The sequence below is a fragment of the Meriones unguiculatus genome, chromosome 3 (assembly GCF_030254825.1).
Source record: "Meriones unguiculatus strain TT.TT164.6M chromosome 3, Bangor_MerUng_6.1, whole genome shotgun sequence".
Lineage (NCBI taxonomy): Eukaryota > Metazoa > Chordata > Mammalia > Rodentia > Muridae > Meriones > Meriones unguiculatus.
The window spans coordinates 50,313,000-50,333,180 of NC_083351.1; the positions used below are offsets into that span (position 1 = coordinate 50,313,000).

A 20,181-nucleotide genomic window follows, 5' to 3' on the forward strand; every position below is an offset into this window, starting at 1 on the left:
GGAGGATCATGGTGCAGGAAGCAAGGGTTAATTTCTTGCAGTAGAATTTTCCTTTCGGGGCTCAGCTCTTGGGATTTCAGAACATGGACATGAATGGAGTGGATTAATATGCTCTTCTGAAAGGTGAGCCCCCTGGTTACTTATTTTACATCATCTTCTGGGACCCTAAGAAGCTATTGCATTGTTCTGCACATGTACTTCAAGTGTTAAGAGGCAGCGAGGTGGCTGTCTTGTCCTTGTTTCCTAAGACCTCCATGTATTTAAAAACAAAAGTCCCAGGAACCACATAGAGCTGAAGGTATGGACAGTTGGTCATGTAAGAGGTAGCTGGCAGAAAGCTGGAATTTGAAGTCAGATATCTGCTCTGACTAGTGGGTCTCTTTGGGGGAAAGTGCTTAGCTTTCAAAGCTTTTCAGAGAAACGGCGAAAAACAATGCTGGTTTCCCAGGAAGGTGTATAGATTGTGCAAGATGATGCTTTCAGAAATCCCCAGCACAGTGCCTTGTACACAGCACATGTGTTAGAAAATCTTCCTTTGTAGAAATATGTTTTCTATCATGTTTGGCTTTTCATTTTTCTATTTCTAAAAGCAAGGTCAATGGAGACTTACCATGTGCAAAGCCTCACAAATTCTGCTTTCACCCCAGATGCTGTCTCCCTGGCCAATCAGGGAGTTCTGGCAGGGACTTCAACAGTTGTACTTGACTGGGCTCAGACCTGATGGCTTGCATTTGTATGTAGCCTAGGTTATCCAAAAATGCTGGTCTTGTTAGTGACGGGAGAAGAGGCTTGTCATCTGGAATTCGGTGTCTCTCCAGTGTTTCTTGCTTTAGATAGTGGAGCAAAAGCCACACTGTACAGCAGCAAGCAGGGTGATTCCAGGCAACTCAGAAGAGAAGACTGTGCGGCGTGGAAGGCAGCAAGGCTGGGGGGGGGCATCACAAAAGGAGGACTTCCCAAAGCTTGCTTTACACAAATGAAGTCCAGTGAAGCAAGCAGGCTTTTAAAAGAGCCCCTCACATCTCAGAGCTGCCCAAAGGAAGCATCAAATGCCTCTCTCTGGAAGCTATACACCATGCTGTTTCTCTTTCCTTGACTCAAGGCCTTGCAAGTGAATGAGCAGCTTCCAGGATTGCCTCCAGGGTGCAGGGATAAGCCAAAAAAGATTCTGGGGTTGTTCCTTGAGCTTCTTTCTCCTCTCTTCTCTATACATACGGATAGACTACTTCATCTCCATGTCTACCACCCCAGCTGAGCCTCCATTGCCTGTGACTGACCGCATGCTGTCACTGTCCTATCTGCTTGCTCTTGCCCTGTGCCTTTGGCATGGTCCGTTTTCAACAAGCAATGCAAACAAAGGTTTTTTTTAATTATTTTGTTTTTAGTGTTTCAGATGAGCACTGCGTTTTCACCTCTCCCTCTTTCAACACCCCCATGCTCCCTTCAAATTCAAGATAATTTCTTCTTTAATTGTTATTATTATAAACATATGTATACATACAACCCAATGAGTCCATTTAGTGTTGCTTGAGGTCTGTTTAGGGTTGACCATTTGGGACTGGATAACCTGTCAGGGGGTGTTTCCTTGGGAAAAACTGATTGTTTCTGTCTCAAGGATCACTGATTGCTGGTAGCTCTCAAAGTGGTCTTAATCAAATCCAAGTTGAATTCTGTCTCTGCTCTGCTTTTGACCTTGCAAGGAGTCCCCTATCCATTCTGAGTGAAAGCCCAAGTCTTTGCAATGACTGACACATGATCACGGTCTTCTTATTTCTCAATCTTTTTTTCTGTACACATCCCGGGTTCCTCCAGACCCAGATTTGTTTGTCCCTTGGTTCCCTGAACTGTCATGCACGCCTAGTTCTTACTAACACCTACTGTGCTCTTCTGCTCACTCTCTACTTTTCTTCAAGTTTTTGTTCACATCTCACCTTTTCCTTGAGGCCATCCCTCTTGACCCTTCTGCGAAGCCCCCTCACACATTTTTAGTCCCGGCTTTACTTTGCCCTTTCCCCATAGACCTGAGTACCAGTGTAACATAGAATTTATTTTTATTTGTGTCTTTGTTCTCAGAGCATCTGACCAACTATTCATCAAGGTGCACTGAATTCAAATTCCAGTTCTTCTGTTAGCTGTCCACAGCTTCCTCATCTATAAATAACAGTAAGTTTTCTAGTGAGTGTTCAATACAAAAGTTCTAGGAAAGGCACTGGGGCTAGAGGTGAAGATCACAGTCTTTGTGGCTCCACAGTTGTAAAGAGGATTAAATGTCTTCAGAAAGTGGTGTACTGAACTAGATAGCTAGGTGAAGGCAGAAACTATATTCCTATCTCTTACCCTATATTATAAGTAACGCAGAATGGATCAAAGACCTTAATGCTAGGCATACAACTTTGAAATTACTACAAAAGAAACATTTCAAGATAATAGAACAGATTTCCTAAGTGAAAATCCAGTAGCCGAGGGGTAAAAATAGTAAGAACTGATAAATGGATTATACCAAATCAAAAAGTTTCTCTAAAGTGATGGGAACTCTGTAGTGAAGACACAGGCCAAAGAGTAGGTGAGAATCTGTACCAGCTGTTTATCTGACAGAATATTAATGCCCAGACTTCATAAAGAATTTTTTTATAAACCTCATCAAAACAAGTAACCAAACAAGAAATGGGTAAACAGTCTGAACAGACACTTTTCCAAAGAAATAGTACAAAGGACCAATAGTATGTGAAAAAAATGCTGAGTGTTTTTAATCATCAGGAAAAGGTCAAACAAAACTACATTCTATCTCACTCAAGCCAAAATAGCAACTATTAAAAAAATACATCAAACACTAGTAAGGCTGTGGAGTAGAAGGAATTTATTACAACTATAGGAAACAGTATCGAAATTCCTCAGAAATCTAAAATTAGAACAACCATAATGAACCACTATCCTTGGTATGTACTGAAAGGAAATGGAATCAGTACATAGAAAATGGTGGGCAACAGCTTTTGTTTGGTTTTGACACTGGGCCCCCTCAGCTTCTGGGTGATGAGAAGAAAGCCTATACATATCAAGGTCATTACCATCTGCATCTCTGGGATAAAAATTTGTCACCATGTGAATGAAACCACCTCTGAGATGGCTAGAATGACAGGACAAAAAAATTCAGGCACAGGTGTAAGGAATATTTCAATAATTTGCAGAGAGCTTGGATCATAGAGGCCAAAGCCTTTGGGAACTCAATGTGTTCTGTGTCCTAACTTGGGAAGCCTGTGGACAGGGCTGCCCCAGAGGGAGATAGTTTGTAATTATTGTGGTCAGTGTTGTTAACAGTAAGGCTCTGTACTGTTTTCAGCTCTGTAGCATTTAATCCAGCTCTCCTCATTTGTCTTCTTCCAGGGGGTCATTCTAGGAACATGTTTTTTTCTTATTTTTTTTTTTTTAATTTCTTGTGGACATCCAGAGAGAAAACATAAATGGATTGATTGGGAAGAGTTGCAAAGACAATATTAAGAAACTATTTTGTTCTACCTTATAGAAGCAAGCAAAAATTTCTGTATGTGGTTCCCGGGCCTTCAGGGGAGGAAGAGTAATGCTTTGAGGCAGTAGTAAGGAAATGAATTGTGGTGATAGAGAATGTCTTCGGTAAGTGATGTACAGAGCTTTTTGAAACCCAGGTTCCCAACTCTGCTTTAAGGGTTTCACTCACAGTTGCCATGCTTCTGTACTCTTTGCATTACTGGAAACTGTGGGGCAGAGTGTGTTACTTCCCGATGGATGGTGTGCAGCCTACATCCCCTGGGTCCCTCAGACCATCAAGGCTGCTCTGTGGAGTTCTGACTCCCAGGGCCTATTTCAAGAGCCTCATGCAAATGACTGAAATGGTCCCCACAGCAGGAACTGCAGCTGCCTTTTAATTTCAGCACGGTTGCTGCCCACAGCTGGAACCTTGGGCTAGTCTCTTCATTCTTGTTCGTGAAGCAGTTTAAAAGCAGCCTGCAGTGGTCAGTAATCACAAAGCCCATTATGGATGGAGAACTTGGGTGATCAGATCAGCTTGTGAACTCACACCCAAAATGCCTGCTTCTGAGAGGCACTAGTGTTCCGTAGGTCAATGCAGCTTTTGGGTTATGTCCAGTTCCACCACTGTGTCAGTGACCTTGAACCTGCTTCAGAAAGTTCAGTGTGAGAACTTTGTGGCCAATCTGCTTGCAGAAAGAGCAGTACATACAATGTGCCCAGCATAAAAACTGGCTACAGTGATTATTACCATGGTTCTCATTGTCACCACTTGTGTTTGTCAAGGCATTTATGCTTGAGGACAGGACAGAGGTGTCTTCTGGATGCTGCCCGGGTTAACCTGCCCTTTCAGTAACAGTAGAGGCTCTGTCCACACGTGGCCTTTTAGAGCTATATTTTGACAACTGCCCAGTTACCAAGATAGCTGAAAAATACGTCAGCCATGGATCCCGATGCATTATTGATATTGGCAATTTTCCTTTAAGCTGCATTGCTCAGTCTTTTGTCTACTGGGAACAAGAAAGATATTCTCTGTCTTCTTGTCCCCTGGAGGCAAGCCAACCTGTGATCCAGCTTTTCTTGAAATGTGAAGAGACAAGTCACATTTCATCATCCCCCTGGGCTGCTTCCCCCTAGCCTGAACTCGGCACCCCTTGCTTTTTTTTCTGCAGCATTTCATGGGTGATTTAAGATGGGTGGGTGCTCTCTTCTGGAGTGAGGTCAGAGCTAGTGGCACAAAGAGGGATTTTCCTCTGCTGTGCAAATACCTGGCTACGTCACAGAGTCACTGGAGTGCTTGCGATTGCAGTTGCTGCCAAGAAAGCACCCTCTGACAGGATATTGATTTGGTGCCACAGTTAGCTGCAGCTGGGACAAATGAGGCCTCCTTGCTGCACAGGGGTTCCAGCTGCCATGGCATATGTACCCTGCTGATTAGAAAACCTGGCCCCGAGTGTTTGCAAAAAGAAAAAAATATGCCAAGCAAGGGCCTCAGCCAGCAGATCTGAGTTTCTGCAAGTGTAAAATGATGTGGTATGAGGCACTGCCTGAAGGCCCAGAATCAGGCATTTACAAGGTACTTTAAAGAGCAAGCTTTGATAAGCTCTCAGATTTAAGCACCTGCCTAATTGGTTTAAAAAGAAAGAAACCCAATCATTTCCTGAAATCGTTAAGCTGTAAAATATTCCACAGCTTTTTACAGAGCAAGTTTTTCTTCTTTTTTTTTTTTTTTTTTTTTTAACGTTCTAAGCAGTTTATGATGATGCTTTTACAGGTATGGCTTCAAGACCTAGCTAGTACCCACAGAAGGCAGGCTCATAGTGACATGCTAATCAAAATTTCAGACAGGCTCAGTGATGTAAGTCTTCCTGCCATATTCTGACATAGCACTTTTTCAGTTTGTTGGGAAGGTTGTTTCTGAAAGCCATGAACGTAGCTCCTAAGTTATGACCTTTGTCACCAAATCTCTCTGGAGTTTGCTTTTCACTCTAACTGGTGCAGGAGCTTTAAAATAATCATGTATTAGAATTTACTCTCTGACCAGTTAGTTGTTGTTCTGTTCAACCTGCAACCAACGAACAGAAAATGGGGTCAAAAGTCCAAAATGATAGCAGCAGACTTAGGGAACAGAATGGTTGGCTTCTGATGGGTCGAGTTACGTATGGAATAGGAGTGTATGGGAAATATGTAACCATTGCAAATGGACACTTAGGGCAGATGGGGCCGAGTTCCACATAATTTCCTAAGGGCTCTTCTACAATGTTATTTGAATAGGTGATATATGAGGACTCGTTTTTACAAATGTTCTTTGTGCCTGGGTAAGGGAGAAGAAGTGTTAACCGAGAGCTTTCGCGTGATTTAGAGGCTCTCTTTGCTTTGTCCAATGAGAGCAGAATGATTTCTGGCAGCGTTGTCATCGACTCGATATGAGCTTCTTTTAAGTACTCAGCACTCTTTCCCTTCAGTGCTTTGGTTGGAATCCCTAACTGCTTCCTAAATCTCATTGTAGAGACTTTATTTCTCTGTAACATCTAGCTGAGGTGGCAGAAAGCTATATAGTTATATGTGAGAGGCCCCCTGGTCTCATGCTGGTATTGGTGGTATGAACAGCTTCAGAGCCTTCAGCTGAGATTCACTTTGCATACAAATTACTTTTAATTGTTCCTAGAACATTCCGTTTTTCTCCACAAATCAAGTCCCAGTCCCTGCTTAGTGCAACAACTTCTTTTCCAGAAGAAGAAATAGCCACGAATACCAACTTTAATAATGTATATGTGATAAGGATTATAGATGTTTAAGGTGCCTTGTGAGTTTGTTATTATTATTATTATTATTATTATTATTATTATTATTATTATCAAGGGCCTGTTACAAGCATGCATATGGAAAAGATTAATGAGATCTAATTCCTTTATACTGAGTTTTAAAATCCTTTTACTTTTGAGAATCTTGGAGTTTAGTTTAGACCACTGACAGGTCCCTAAGGACAATTTTGAAAAACAAAACAAACAAACAAACAAACCTGTCTGGAGCAGTTACTATCTCCCATTTCCCTGTTTGCTAAGTCACATGAAGACTAACATTTAATTCATTTGGAAGACTTAAGGACTGGTCATCTTCTGCCAGAGAGCTGAAAGTTAACTTTATTCCCTGAAAGATGACTTTGGGCAGCAGTCACTCACTGTCTTTCCCTGAGTAGCCCCACAGCAACCCTAGGGCCAATGTAAGATTTTTGTTGCTGAGTCTCTCATGTGCCAACCTTAATAGTAAATGAAACGGTTGCCCTTAAATGAAATGAATTTCCCAGTCATTCTCTCTGAAGTCCCAGGATGAACTGTGATGGACAGAGCATTCATGAACCCTACTCTCAGGAGTCCTCTGGTGAATAGATCCTTAAGCCATTTCTCAAAAGTCTCTTCTTTAGCCCCAATTACTGGCTACTTGCAACATCCTTGCATACAATTTACCTTGGTCAGGTTCTGAGTTCATCAAGTTTCTTCCTGCTTCAGGATCCTTAAACATGTTGTTTCTTTTTTTCAGAGACTTTCCTCCTACTTGTTATCCCGCCAATTCCCTCTCCAAGTTTTTTGGATGTTAGCCACTCATACGGGCCATCCTTGATGCCCAGGTATATCAGAAAGCAGTGCAAAATCAGTAACTCTTCCTTCATATTCACCCATCAAGAAAGGGGGTGCATTTCTCCTTCAGTGAACCAGAGCTAACTTCCTGATTGTTTCAACTAACCAAATGCAGCCGAAAAGATGCTATGCCATTTTTTAGTCTAGACTTTAAGAGGCCTAGCAGCTTCTGCTTCCTTCTTGCAAACAAGCTGCAAGGTAAGAAAGTCTAAGCCAGCTACATCTTTACAATACATGGAGGGAATATGCCAGAGGGAAAAAGGGGGGGTACAAGAGGGAAGGGGAGGGAGGGGAGGGAAGGGGAGGGCATCTAGCTATCCCCACCAAAGCATCAGATATGACAGTGAAATTAAACTGGGTATTGTAACCACTAAAGCATATTGGATATTATACTTGAAGACATTTATTTTTGACCCAGTACATAGCAAAACCACCTCTGAAATGTCACCTCATTCATAGATATGTCACATTACCATTATTCTTTATATTATGTTTTCTCTTTTTTTTTTTTTTTTTTTTTTTTTTTTTTGAGACAGTGTCTCATTGTGTACTCCTGGTTGGCCTAAAACTCACTATGTAGATTCAAACTGGCCTCAGACTCATAGAGATCTACCACCTCTGCCTGACTAGTGCTGGGGCTAAAGGCTTGTGCAATGCCTAACATTCTTTATTTTTTATTTTATCAGTTATTACCTTTGCAATGATCTGTCTGTTGCCCTCTTATCTGCCTATGGCCTATTAATACAAGTAGACTTAAGCTATGTAGAATAAAAGCTGGAACATTTTTATGGACCATTGCATTGATCATATTATGAAAAGTTTCTTGAATTAACAAATTAATTTAAAAGAGCTCAGTGTTCTTGAAGGGTATTTCCCCCCAGATATATAGGTAAAAATGTATAAATTTTTACCTCTAGTAGACTTGTGAAAATTATGGAAAACCATTTTTATTGTTTTTCCTAATTTGTCTAGACTACATACCTGTTCAATTAATTCTAATGCTTGCTCATTGGCAAGAGCAAAGAAAGCATCACCTTTAACATGGCAGTCCAGGCTTGTCAAAGCCCTGACCCACTTGTGAATACCACAGAAGGTTCTTTCCTACTCAAAGTCATGAGCGCCTACTTCCCCGGAACCCCTACACTCCAGTTTACTTATTTTCCAAGAGACTTCTGTCAGCCTTTGCTAATGGCCTACGTGTTCGATGGACATTCTTTTTTCTTTTTTTTTCCTACCTATGAGCATGCCATTTAACCCAAGTGTTAGGTGGATGTGAAGCCATCTTGGCATGGGAACCCAGGGTTAGAACATGGATTGTTGCCCCAGCTTTACTACCCACTCTCTTGTGTAGGTACTTAACTTGAGGGATGCTCCTTACTTCCTAGCAGAACCAAGGACTCAGGAGAATGGATGACATGATCTCTTTCAGCAGCCCCAAGACTTTCCATATTCAAACTTGCTTTACAGCTGTACAAGGAACAACTGGCTGATTTATGTACGTTTGGACCAGAATTCGGCTGACTGTAGTAGCATCAGCACTTTTACATGAGCAAAATTTCAATTTCATTAGCACAGCCAAGTTAATTCTGCTGGCTTAGCAGTGTATTTCAAGAGGCAGAATGGCCACAGGGCACCATCGTACTGCCTGCCAGTAGCTGGAGGATCATAGGGAGGAGCTAAGCCCCAGTCTCAGTTAGAGCAGGGGTAGAGCGGTGATGTCTCAGCCATTGCACTTTGAAAGGATCTCACAAGGATGATGAGAGTCACAAGTGACTCATTCAGTGTTGAGAAGCCAGTGTTCCATGGCAATAGCTTGATAGGGTGTTATCAAGAGACAAAATTCCAGATTCATCTTACCACCTAAAAAACAAAGGGTCCTTAAATTTATCTGCCTTGGGTACATTCTCCAGTTTCCTTCTCTGGCATTCTGTCATATGAGGGAGGGACTATTTATTCACAAGAGCCTTGGGGTTCCTGGCATTGGTCAGACATTACTTTTACTCCTTATGACTGTCCTTTACAGGATCTGACTGGAGCTAGTAAATGTTAAAGAGAGAGAGAGAAGGGGTTATAATCTGGTTCATGCAACTTCAAAGTCCAGGGGTAATTCTGGATTTAGGTATGACAGGATCAAGAGTCCTGAAATACCTTTCACATTTTGTTTTCTTTGTTTCATCAGTCTTCCTCTCTGTTTCTATATGTAGATGGAATTTTCTTAAATACTCATTCTACATGAATGGAATCTATTATGGCAGTGCTAAGACAGCCTCAAGCCTACATTATATCTGAAAGAAAAGAGATATACCTTTTCTTCAAGTAATGACATCAAACTCCCTAAAAGGAGCTGATTGGGGCTATGTAGGTCATGTGTTTTCCCTGGCTAAATGCTTTGTTCAGAGGAAAAGAGTTGATAACCTGAGTAGCCAAGGATATATTTCCTACGGTTAGATCCAGCATGGTGAGTTCAGGAAAAAAAAAAACAAAAAACAAAACAATCAAAAAAACAAAACAAAAAAACCCCACCTGATTAATATAGGCTAGGCTGCTCCAGTCAGGGCAAGTGAGCACAGACCCCACTAGCTCAGCCTGGCTAAGGCCAGAGAAGAGAAATTTGTCTTAGTAGCACAGTGATGTAGTAATGTGCCCGCACAGCCTGTTAGAGAGATGTGATCTCCCTCAGAGGGGCAGCATCTTGTCACAGAAAGGAAAATGTGTGGGTCACATGCTATGTTTCATCCTGTCACTTGATTTGTTAAAGAGAAGAGGGAAAACTTAAGACAGATTTTTGGCCTTGTAAGTCCCTAACATTACTCATGAAATGGGACAGAATTATTTGAATGTGGGCTTAGCATGGTGTTCTTCGCGTGTGTGCACATGAGTGTGGGTGTGTAGGCCAGAAACTGATGTGGGGTTTGTTACGCAGTTGCTTCTCCACCTTAATCGCAAGGTGGGTCTTTTCCTGTTCCAGTGCTGGAATTATAGACACATATTGCTGCGCCTATCTTTTCTCTCTTTTAAACAGGGATGTTGGGGATTCAAACTCAGGTCTCCATTCTTGTGTGGGAAGCACTTTACCTATTGATCCATCACCCCAGTGCCAACTCCATCTCCTTTCTCCTGTCTCTGGGCCACTCTACAGGCATGTGTTCAGAGCTACATTTCACATGAGGGCTAGGCTCAGGGAACTACCTCTCTACATCATTTTTGTAGTGATAGTTTCTTGGGACACCGTTCTTTCTGAATCCTAAAATCAAACAGAAAAGATGTCAGAGGGGAAGTCTGTGCGACAGCGGTGGCACCGGCTGTCCCAGGAGGGAACTGCTGGAGAGAAGAGCCTCGGGAATGAGGCTCACACGCGGTGTGTGTAGAAAGGAGGGCTGTTGTGGTGCCTGCTGTTACTTCCAACATTCCAAATGTCTTCAGAATCTCCTCCTCAGTACTCTTGGTAAGTCGCTGGCTAACTGTAAAAATGGTTCAAGGATGCAGGCTGGCTTCAGGTGGTCTAAGCAAGCAGGCTTAATCTTGTAGCTGGCTGTTGTGGCTCATGGTAGGTAGTGCTTCGCACTTTCTGATTGGTTCTGAGACTCTTTGTCTCACTCTCTTTCCTTCCTTTCTGACATTTGTTTATTTTATATCTATCTATCTATCTATCTATCTATCTATCTATCTATCTATCTATCTTTGAGATTGTAATTTCTCTCTTCCTTTTCTGTCCTCCAAATCCTCCCATATACCCCTTCTTGGACTTCTTAAAGTTCTTGGCCTCTTTCTTCATTAATTGCTGTTTGTGTGTGTATATATATATATATATATATATATTTTTTTTTTTTTCCTAACTATAGGCTACTCAGTCTGTATAATGCTACTTGCGTGTGTGTTTTCATGGACAACCATTAGCTGAGGATCTTGTTTCTATCTCATAGCTGGATCCTCTTAACGGAGCTTTGCTCTGAGGTTGTAGCATACCCTGTGGAAGTTCCTCAAGAACTGAGCTCAGTTGAAGGTGTGTGAGGTTCTTTGTGCCTAGTAGACACCCTCCACACATGACATGACAATTTTCCCGAGAACCACCCTTGGCTTCTAGAGTGCTCAGGACATAAGTTCAACTCTTGGCTGCAAGAGTTGACAGACCTTCCCAGTAGTCTATGCTGTGTCAGTGGTTACGTCTATAGCTCTTCACACCTCTTTTCCTGATGTGTCCTGTTTATGGAGTCATCTGCCTTCAACCACCTTGCACGAAAACAACTTTTATTTATCCACATTTAAGCTCAAGTTCAAACGTTACCTGCGTCATGTAGCTCTCTATCCTCCCCACAGTGTTAGTGAGCTTTCTCACCTGTGCTGCTGCAGCAGCCACGTTCTCTGACAGGCATCCTTCCACTAGTCTCTTTACATATCCACATGGAGCCACACTGACGCAGAGAACAAATCATGGGCTTTCCCTTCTGCTCTGGGTCTTCAAATTCTTGGCTGCAATCTTTCCGAAAACTTTGGCAGCGCTTTGCTGTCAGTGGGCACAATGAAGCCATGCAGAAACATTTTATTGGCATGTATTCATTGTACACACTGCTAAGGACCTTGCCAGGTTTCACATTTCAGTTGTCCGTGGTCCTCTTCACTCACTGCTTTCACTCACCCTCGAATTAGTCCACTCCATCCCACCAGACAGTTTTGCTTTTGCTTTCATTTTACATAAACATACAAAATTTTGTTTCTGTATGAAATCTGTCATTCTCAAATGAGATTCAACATGGCATTTCTTTTCGTGAGTCTGACTTAATTTGTTTATTATGATAATATCCAGTTACTTGATCCATTTTTTTTTTCTGGAAGGTGATATTCTATTACATATGTATCTCAAATTTTCTTCATCTATTCCTCTGCCTAAGGACACGTGGGTTGGTCCTATCTCTTATTGATAACACTAAAGTAAAAAGACGTACTATGTGATGTGTTAATTTGAGGCAGCTGAGTCGTGTAGTAGCTCTTTCTGAGGGATCGCCACACTGATTTCCCTCGTGACTGTATATTAGGGTTGTTATTTCTCTTCTTCCCTGCTATTCTTTGTTTTTGTTTTATCTTGATGACTTCCATTCCATCAGTGATGAGATGGAGCCTCAATGTAGTTTCAATTTATAGATGTTTTAATGAGCATATGAGCAACTTGCTATGCAAGCTGCATAGCAAATGCTAGTTCTCAATAACTGATAGGTGCTATGTTCATGATTATAACATGTTAGAGATGAAAGTGATCTGGGAGATCATTCCCACATGCCTACAAAAGCTTGGTTTCTCACCTGATGAGTATTTGTAGAACTCCCCTTTGAACTTTGTTTGGAACAAAAAAGTTAGGGAGCTTTCTACTAGTTTATGGTACTGCATACTGTTAGTGTAAATGTTTGCTAGCGCTTACCTGGGTAACTGCGTGACTACTGGGGGAGTGCTTTAAATCGTTGGCTCTCTGCATGGATATAGCTACGCATGTGCATGATGTACATTCGTATATATTTGTATTTGGATGTCTGTGTGAGTGTGCTTAAGTAAGAGCTGCCTCTGTGAGACTTTTTCAGAGTCCAACTACAAAGCTAAGTTAGTAATTCATGACAGAAATTAACTTCTGATATAAAGTTGTGTGCAGTATTATGGCTTCCAAACCTTTGTTTCAGGTCAGTCTGCATCTATTTCTTTACTTTCTTTCATATAGAAAATCATGAGAAGGTTTGATTCTCATGTTGCTGCAGCTATCCACCATTCTGAGTCGGCTAAAGTTGAGAAAAGAACAGAGCACAGAAAACATGAACTTGTCAAGTAAAACAGATTTCCTACTATGGATTAGAGAAAACGTAATTAGGATAAAAGAGGAAAGGATTCCTGAGTCTGTCTATGGTATTTTGGCTTCTGTTTCACATCTGTGAAGTGGTATGTCAGAGTGGGAAATGAGAGCTAAGAGAGACAGAATGGACAAAATTCCTGTGGCTCCCTCTTTACAGTTTGAAGTTAAGGAATAGATCAGAGTCTCCTCTAAAATCAATGTTATTTAAAACACTCTATTGGTTAAATTTTTTTTTAAATGAACTTATCTTTCAGGATACTTCCAGTTTCAAAAATCATCACTGGCCTAAAATAAGGCAAATTTATGTACTTTACCAACTTTCTAATGTGAATGTAGTTTTAAAAATATCTAACATGACACAAAATCTTGTCTTGGAAGATTTTTAGTAAGTTTTTTCGTATTTTTTTCTCATCTGCTAGATTGTAAGGAAGGCATGTTCATTTTCCTTTTAAAAATGGCTTTCTTTGACCTAATCAAACCCAGTAGTATCTGCTTTCCCTTTTCTAAATGTTGTTGCATGGTTTCAAAGGATTATACAGGTGGAAGGGACACAGGAAATATTTTTGCTTAAACTGTCACTTTGAACATGCAGAAAATGGAACCTTGTGTTGGGGACACATTTGTGAAGACGGGATAATAATCCTCAGCTCCAACTCTGGTTGTTTCTAATTTGGTTCTCTTTCTATTGGGTAAAGTCCTGCTGTTTCCATTTTCTCTCTGTGAAGGGATGATAATGTGTGACCCACAGACTTAAGTGAGCAGAGAACTGTTAGCACAGTGTTTGGACCAGAGGCAGTTTCCTGTACTTGGAATGATCACTATATATCTGAGTTTGGACAGCCCCTGCTAATGGAAATAACCATATTTTAGGACCACATTTCTGTCTCCTAGCCCCCAAGCAAGTTACCAACCCATTTTTTCCTTTTTGGCATATTATTTCCCAAGTCACTGTTATCATCTGGGTGAATGTGAATAAGCAATTGTATTATTCAGGAAAATGGCCTCCACACTAATGTTTAATGTTTTTCACAGCTGTTTAATGTTCTCTTTGCCTAGTAATAATGCTTTAAGTCAGTGAAGATGCACTCCCTGAGCACCTTTAAGGATGGACTAATGCAATGATCTGTGAATCTGTGGCAGATGAGGGGGATTTTGTTGTGATCTATCTAGGTATCTTTGCTAGAGTATATGGCCAATTACTGAAAATGATTGCTAGTTGCCATGAGCTAGTAGAAGGTAGATACAGCATCGTTTCATTCCTTTGCCGAAGTCACACGAATGGGGCTTTACTTGACCAATGAAAAGCTGTCCTCGCCTTTAAGTTGATTCCTAACTCTAGGTGCTTTCCTCCTGCCAACCTGGTCCCGTTCTGCTGGGCAATTATGTTATTGACATTGTGCATGACCAAGGGGACCATCTAGCAGAGTGGTGCAGCTGCGTGGAGCTGACACACTGCCAAACTCAACAGCTGCCTAGCCAGCGCCCAACAGAGACGCCTAGGAGGCGTGTGGCACTATTTGAAGAAACTCTTTTGTTGTAATATTTGTGTTTTTTGAGAGAGGGAGGGAGGGAAGGAGGGAGGGAGGGAGGGAAGGAGGGAGGGAGGGAGGGAGGGAGGGAGGGAGAGGAGGGGAGAGAGAATGAGTGAGCGAGGGAGAGAGAATATGAATATGAATATGAATAAGAACGTGAATCAATCCCATTAGTAAGAACACACCAGGTCTTTGTGCTGGGAAGCTCCAGACTTCTTTCTTCCCTTCCTTCGGGCGCGGAGCCCTGTTCCTTTTGCAGTGAGGCCAGGCAGCCATCATTGCAGGGCATAGGGCTGGGTGGCCAAGGGCTGCTGGGGGCAGGTGTGAAACTCCTGCCGGGCTGATAGTGTTGTCCCCTCCCTCCGCACCCGGAGCGCCAGCCTTGCCACTAGCCCCGTGCTGACAGAAGACTTTTCTCACTTGTCAGTTCTTGCTTGTCAGCAGGGCTGTTGGTAAGTGAGGGGCACAAAGGCGGGGCAGGCAGGGCGCAGGGCGGAGCTGGCCAGGGGTCTGAGCACCCGGGGCTCATCCTGCAGCTCAGGCTCATCCTACTCCACCCAGCTCCTCACTTTCTCCTTCCTCCTCACCACCCAGTTCTTCTTTTACCTCCAAATCCTCCAGGGGCCGCCGGTAGCTTCCGCGGCTTTGTTTAAGAGGGGAAAGAACCTGAACAGACCGGAGGTGCTTTCTCCCGGACGGACCCACAGTCCTTGTTTCTGTCCCTGGCAGTAGCGGGTATCATGGCTGGTTTCCACGGCTGCCTCCAGTGCGCACCTGGGGCTGGAGTCCGCTGTGATCACAGCCGGCTCTGAGCCCTCTGGGGGACGCTGCAGGGGAAGTGACAAAGTGGCTGAAAGACTCGCTGGGCTGGACTCAGAGAGGAGAAGAGGCTGGGAAGGGACCACACAAACTCTCTCCACCTCACCCCCAGTGAAAACCTGCAGCTATGGAGTCTCCAACCAAGGAGATTGAAGAATTCGAGAGCAACTCTCTGAAACACCTGCAACCTGAGCAGATCGAGAAAATCTGGCTTCGTCTCCGCGGGCTGTAAGTAAACCTACTGACTCCCTTTGCCCTCTTTCCCTCTCTCATCCCGATTTTACAACAAATCCGTAGTCGCGCCTTCTTACCCCTCATTGCATGCCCGTTGAACTCAGCTGTAGAAGTTCCACAACTGTCTGTATAAACTACAGTCACGGCTCCTGCCTCCTAAGCAGAAAGGGCGGCTTTTCTGTCCGATGCTTTGCTGTTTCCAGATCCTGCTTCCTTTGGGAAGCGGCTGGGCATACCCTCAAGAGTAGAGAGTTCTAGTACAAGTAGCAATGGGGTGTTTCCAGTCCACTTACTCAGGGAGAAAACTTTTGTGAGAGAGTTTGAATTAGAATTTAGATTTTTTTTTTTTGTAAAGTGCTTGCAAACATGTTGGTGGATCATCCAGTCTTCAGATTTAACACACACTCTTGTTGATAATTTTCTCTGCCCTCTCCCTAGCTCACTCCAGGTTCTGATATTTTCTTAGGAATCTTCCTGGCAGAATGTGCTTAAGAGAAGGGTGGGCTGTTTTAGAGAAAGTGAACATCAGATGCACATGGGAACAGTACAAAAGGGTGTTTATTCTCAATCCACTGGCCAGAATTCTACTTGAGTTAATACATAGAGAGCTCTGAACTTCAGTTACTTCACTGCATTCTTTCTGGTTTAGTTACTGAGGACAGAGGTGACTTCAGAGAGGATTTTTCTTTTTTAAACATTCATAAATGATGAGTGAGGCTGGCCATTTCAGCCTGGAGCCACTGTGATTGCTCCTCAGTGGACACACAGCTCTCATTGATGCTGTTCATAGCAGATAGATGCTTATTGTATTGGATAGTTGACTTCAGTGATCTGGCATAATTTAAAAAACCTCCCGCAGGTTTTCTGAACTTAAAAGGACAGTGAGAGAAAACGACTCCTTGACATGTGACTGCCACCATTGCTTTTGAAAGCATGCATACACAGTCAAGAAGCAAAAGGAAACAAACCAAGAAGTTCATCTGAGGAGAGAACACATCCTGACAGAATATTCGGAATTACCAGGGGGAAGAAAGTAAAGTTTATGTTCATTTCTTTAAAGGGTCCCTATTCAGAGGTATATTTTATGAAAAGAGTTGTTCTACCTAGAACAGAAGCAAGCTCATTGCCATTGATTTTTGTAGGACACCTTGCCGAGTAATTTGTTTTTTGCTTGTATAGCTGATGTGAGTGGAGACTGTCAGCTTACTTAGAAAGGTGGTCCCTGGCTGGAAGGCTCTTTTGACAGCTTATATGGAAGATCTTTTCAGAGTTATATTTACAGGAAGCTCATGGTCAGTGTCCTGAGGGATTAGCCTGTTACAGTGTGCCACACACAGCATGCTTGTTATGTCCACACAACAAGGCTGAGGCTGAGGCATGCACATTGAAAGCAGAGTTAGTCTGGTGTTCTTGCCTTTCCAGCCAGAGGGACTCCTGGCCACATCTCCAGAACTGATTCTCTAGATGCTTTATGAACTAAAGCCATTCCACAAAGCTACTGGGGCTTGAGACAGTGTTTGGCCAGATCAGCATAGCTCAGGTGGGAACTCATGTGTCAAGCATTTAGCTTTACACCATACCGTCTTTGTAGCTTTCTCAGTTTCCTCTTCTAGAGCTTTCGCTCCTTAGTGTTACAGTGTGATGTGTGATATAGCCCAAGTTGGATTTTCTAGTTTTTCAAATCAGACTAAACCTTGGGGTGCCTTTGAAGGTGTAAATTGTTTCTTCACTTAGTGTGTCTTTTCTAATTCCTCTTTGCCACCTTTTCTGAGGAGAACCTTTTGCTCAGCAGCAACCCTCTAAACTCTTTAGTTCCATTTTACAATTTAAAAGGTATTTATTACTATAATGTATTTTTTTTACCACTATGCTGATTCTACTACCATTCATCCTACCACATTCATTTACTTATTTATCTATCTATTTATTTAAACAAAGAAGTAGTTCTAAAAGAGTTTATAGGACTCTGGCAATCTAAATATTATACTCATTTCTACAATTCGGGACAATACTTTATAATCTACACCATAGAAATCCGTGATAGAATGTGTGTGTGTGTGTGTGTGTGTGTGTGTGTTTGCCCACACTACAGACTGTCAGCAAGAAAAAGGGAGCTGTTTTTTTTTTTGCCCCAACATTTTGAAAAAAAAAAAAAAAAAAAAAGAACAAGCCAGTAGCCATGGTTAGATTTTCACACCAATTTATTAGCATGGCACTCTTACAGACAGGGCTTTGTAAGTGACCACAGGTGGGCAGAGATTTAACTCCACTGGTGTGAAAGCAATGTGAATTCTGGATTATCTGTGCTTACTCATCTCCATGGTGCTTCCTTCCCTATTTGATTTTGAGTGAGATTTTCATCTCCTTCATTAAGGTATAAGACCCACCAGGATAGACATCTTGTGTATCTGGTCCTTGCTTGTGTTCAGGACACACAGAAGTATTCAATCAACAGATGATGAAAACCAGAAAGACTACAATGTGAACTATTTAATGTGCAAAATGAAAGCAAATATATACTTGACTCAGTCTTCAACATACTGTCTTTTGAGCTAGTTGGAAACAAGCTTAATGAGCATCACTGTCCAAACTTGGGTCAGAACTCTATAAGATGAGCAAAGCTGTGGTTAAGGGATGAATCCCATGCTTGTGTTTTCCGGCCCATCCTACCACCCTCTTCTGAATTGCTGAGGAAGTGGTCTTTACCAGCAGGAAAAAAGTTGCTGAGTCTGCTATCTGCAAAGAAGCCACCATGCAGGAAATCCAGAGGACAATGCACTCTTCATGTCAATGCCACCAGCACCTCTGCTACTTATTTCCATCTGAATAGTGTTTATTCATTTGATGTGTTTATTGTCTACCTTTCAAGCTAGAATATAAGTTATACAAAGGAGGTTTTTCCTTTAGTTCATTTTGCTGGCTGCTATGTCCAAATTTTGTATGTTTCTTACGTACAAAAGTAGCCAAAAACTCTTAGTCCAACATTATAATATTGTCAATACACAAAGAGTTCATGGGATATTAGAAACTGTCTTAAATATCATTTATCCTATCTGTGATTATAGCGTTTACTACTATGGTTGGCTCTCTTTTCCTAGAGAAGGAATGGATGGAAGTGCAGAGAGGTCCACAGTGATTTTAGTTCCTTAGACTTTTTTCTGCAGCTTTACCACCTCTTACACAAAGGTTCATATCTCTCTAAGTCAGAAGGATGAAATGCTGCACACCTGAGCTTTCATAAGTCAATCTGGTTGCCTGTTGGTGTTGGTTTATTCATCTGAGAGTCACCTCGTTTTCATTTTTCCATAAACTTCATTTGCACCCAAAGGCTGTTGGCCCATGTAGGAGTGGATATGGAATTTCAACACACCACCCAAGTCCCCTTGTTGACAATGGCTCTGCCATTGGTAAGTGTAGGATATCTTTGTGCCATGATGATATGAGAGACCTTATAGCCGCTTGAGTTTGGGCAAGTGAGTCTTGACCAGCACCTTGGGTCTTGACCAAGAGTTTTCTGTTGCCAAATTGCCACACAATGACAAGAAGGTGCCCCTGTGCTGCACTTTGTTTTAACTGAATGTAAGAGGACACATTTCACTTATTCCTTGGTACTTGCTGTCAAGATTATAATGTCTTAACCCCTTTTTCATTAATCTTGCTCAACTATTAGGGAATATAATAAATTTTATTGTTATGCAATGTCTTATACTGTATTTTTGCATTGGTTAAAGTAACTTATGGCTATAAAGTCAGGTAAATGCATTAGTAGACTAGGGCAACTATAGCTTTTGTCTCTCCAGCACAATATTCCACTCCCTTTCTATGGTAACAGGCATTGCTTCCTACTCTGGATGTGGCTCCTGGACCACATCACAGGATCAGGCTCCTGTAGCATGGGTTATAAATCCTAGAATCTTATGTCTCTGGGTCAGTGGGTCTTAATAACTATGGATCTTAAGCAGGGACATGAAGTCCCTTGCTGACATTCTGTATTGGCCCTGTAAGACTGATACTGTCCACTTCTGGACTTTTTTAGTGGACCGCCATGATTCATTTCCTGTTATCTTAGTGAGAAGAATTTTCTTATGCTAGAAAACAATGAGCTAACCTTCAGGGAGAAGCAGGAATGGAAAGGTAGGGTGGGGACCCCTGGATCATGGAACAGTCAAGTTCTGTTTTGCTGAGGTTATTTTGAGGTTGCTTTTTCTAAAATATTCTTCACTAAAACCTCACAGATAATTGGTAGAAGGGGAGCAAGCCTTCGGCAAAGATAGCTAGGTGTTTTCATTTGCAGATTAGTGTAAACGTATTTTCTTTGTACTCATCTGAATTTCTTTTAATGGTGTGATTAGTGTTTAGGGAACGGGAGGTTGCTAAGCTAACATTTACTAGGTATCTGTTATGTGCCAACCCATTTGCCGTGCTCTGCTTTGCAAAAGTGGGTAAGATTCCAATCGGACCTTAACAGCTCATAAAGAGACTGGCACCAATACCCAGGGTAATGAATGTAAGTACAAGAAGATGCAAAGACAGTGACCTCTGCCATGGAGGCCAAGGAGGATCTTTAAGATCAGGGGAGCCTTCAAAAAACACAAGGAAAGCTCCTTTCATTGATGTGAGCTTT

General features: G+C 42.1%; 1 protein-coding gene across 6 annotated transcripts in view; it reads left to right on the top strand.

Moving 5' to 3' along the window:
- Pde1c (phosphodiesterase 1C) overlaps positions 1-20,181 on the top strand; it is a 530,439-nt gene that overhangs the window by 259,704 nt on the left and 250,554 nt on the right. The window contains exon 1 of one of the 6 annotated variants that reach the window (XM_060379961.1): positions 14,627-15,551. The exons of 4 other annotated variants lie outside the window; for them this stretch is intronic. In XM_060379961.1, the coding sequence (XP_060235944.1) occupies positions 15,451-15,551 (101 nt within the window). In that variant the 5' untranslated portion in view covers positions 14,627-15,450. Of the gene's footprint in view, positions 1-14,626; positions 15,552-20,181 lie in introns of those variants that run through there. One more of the 6 variants, XR_009590708.1, reaches the window with a different exon arrangement.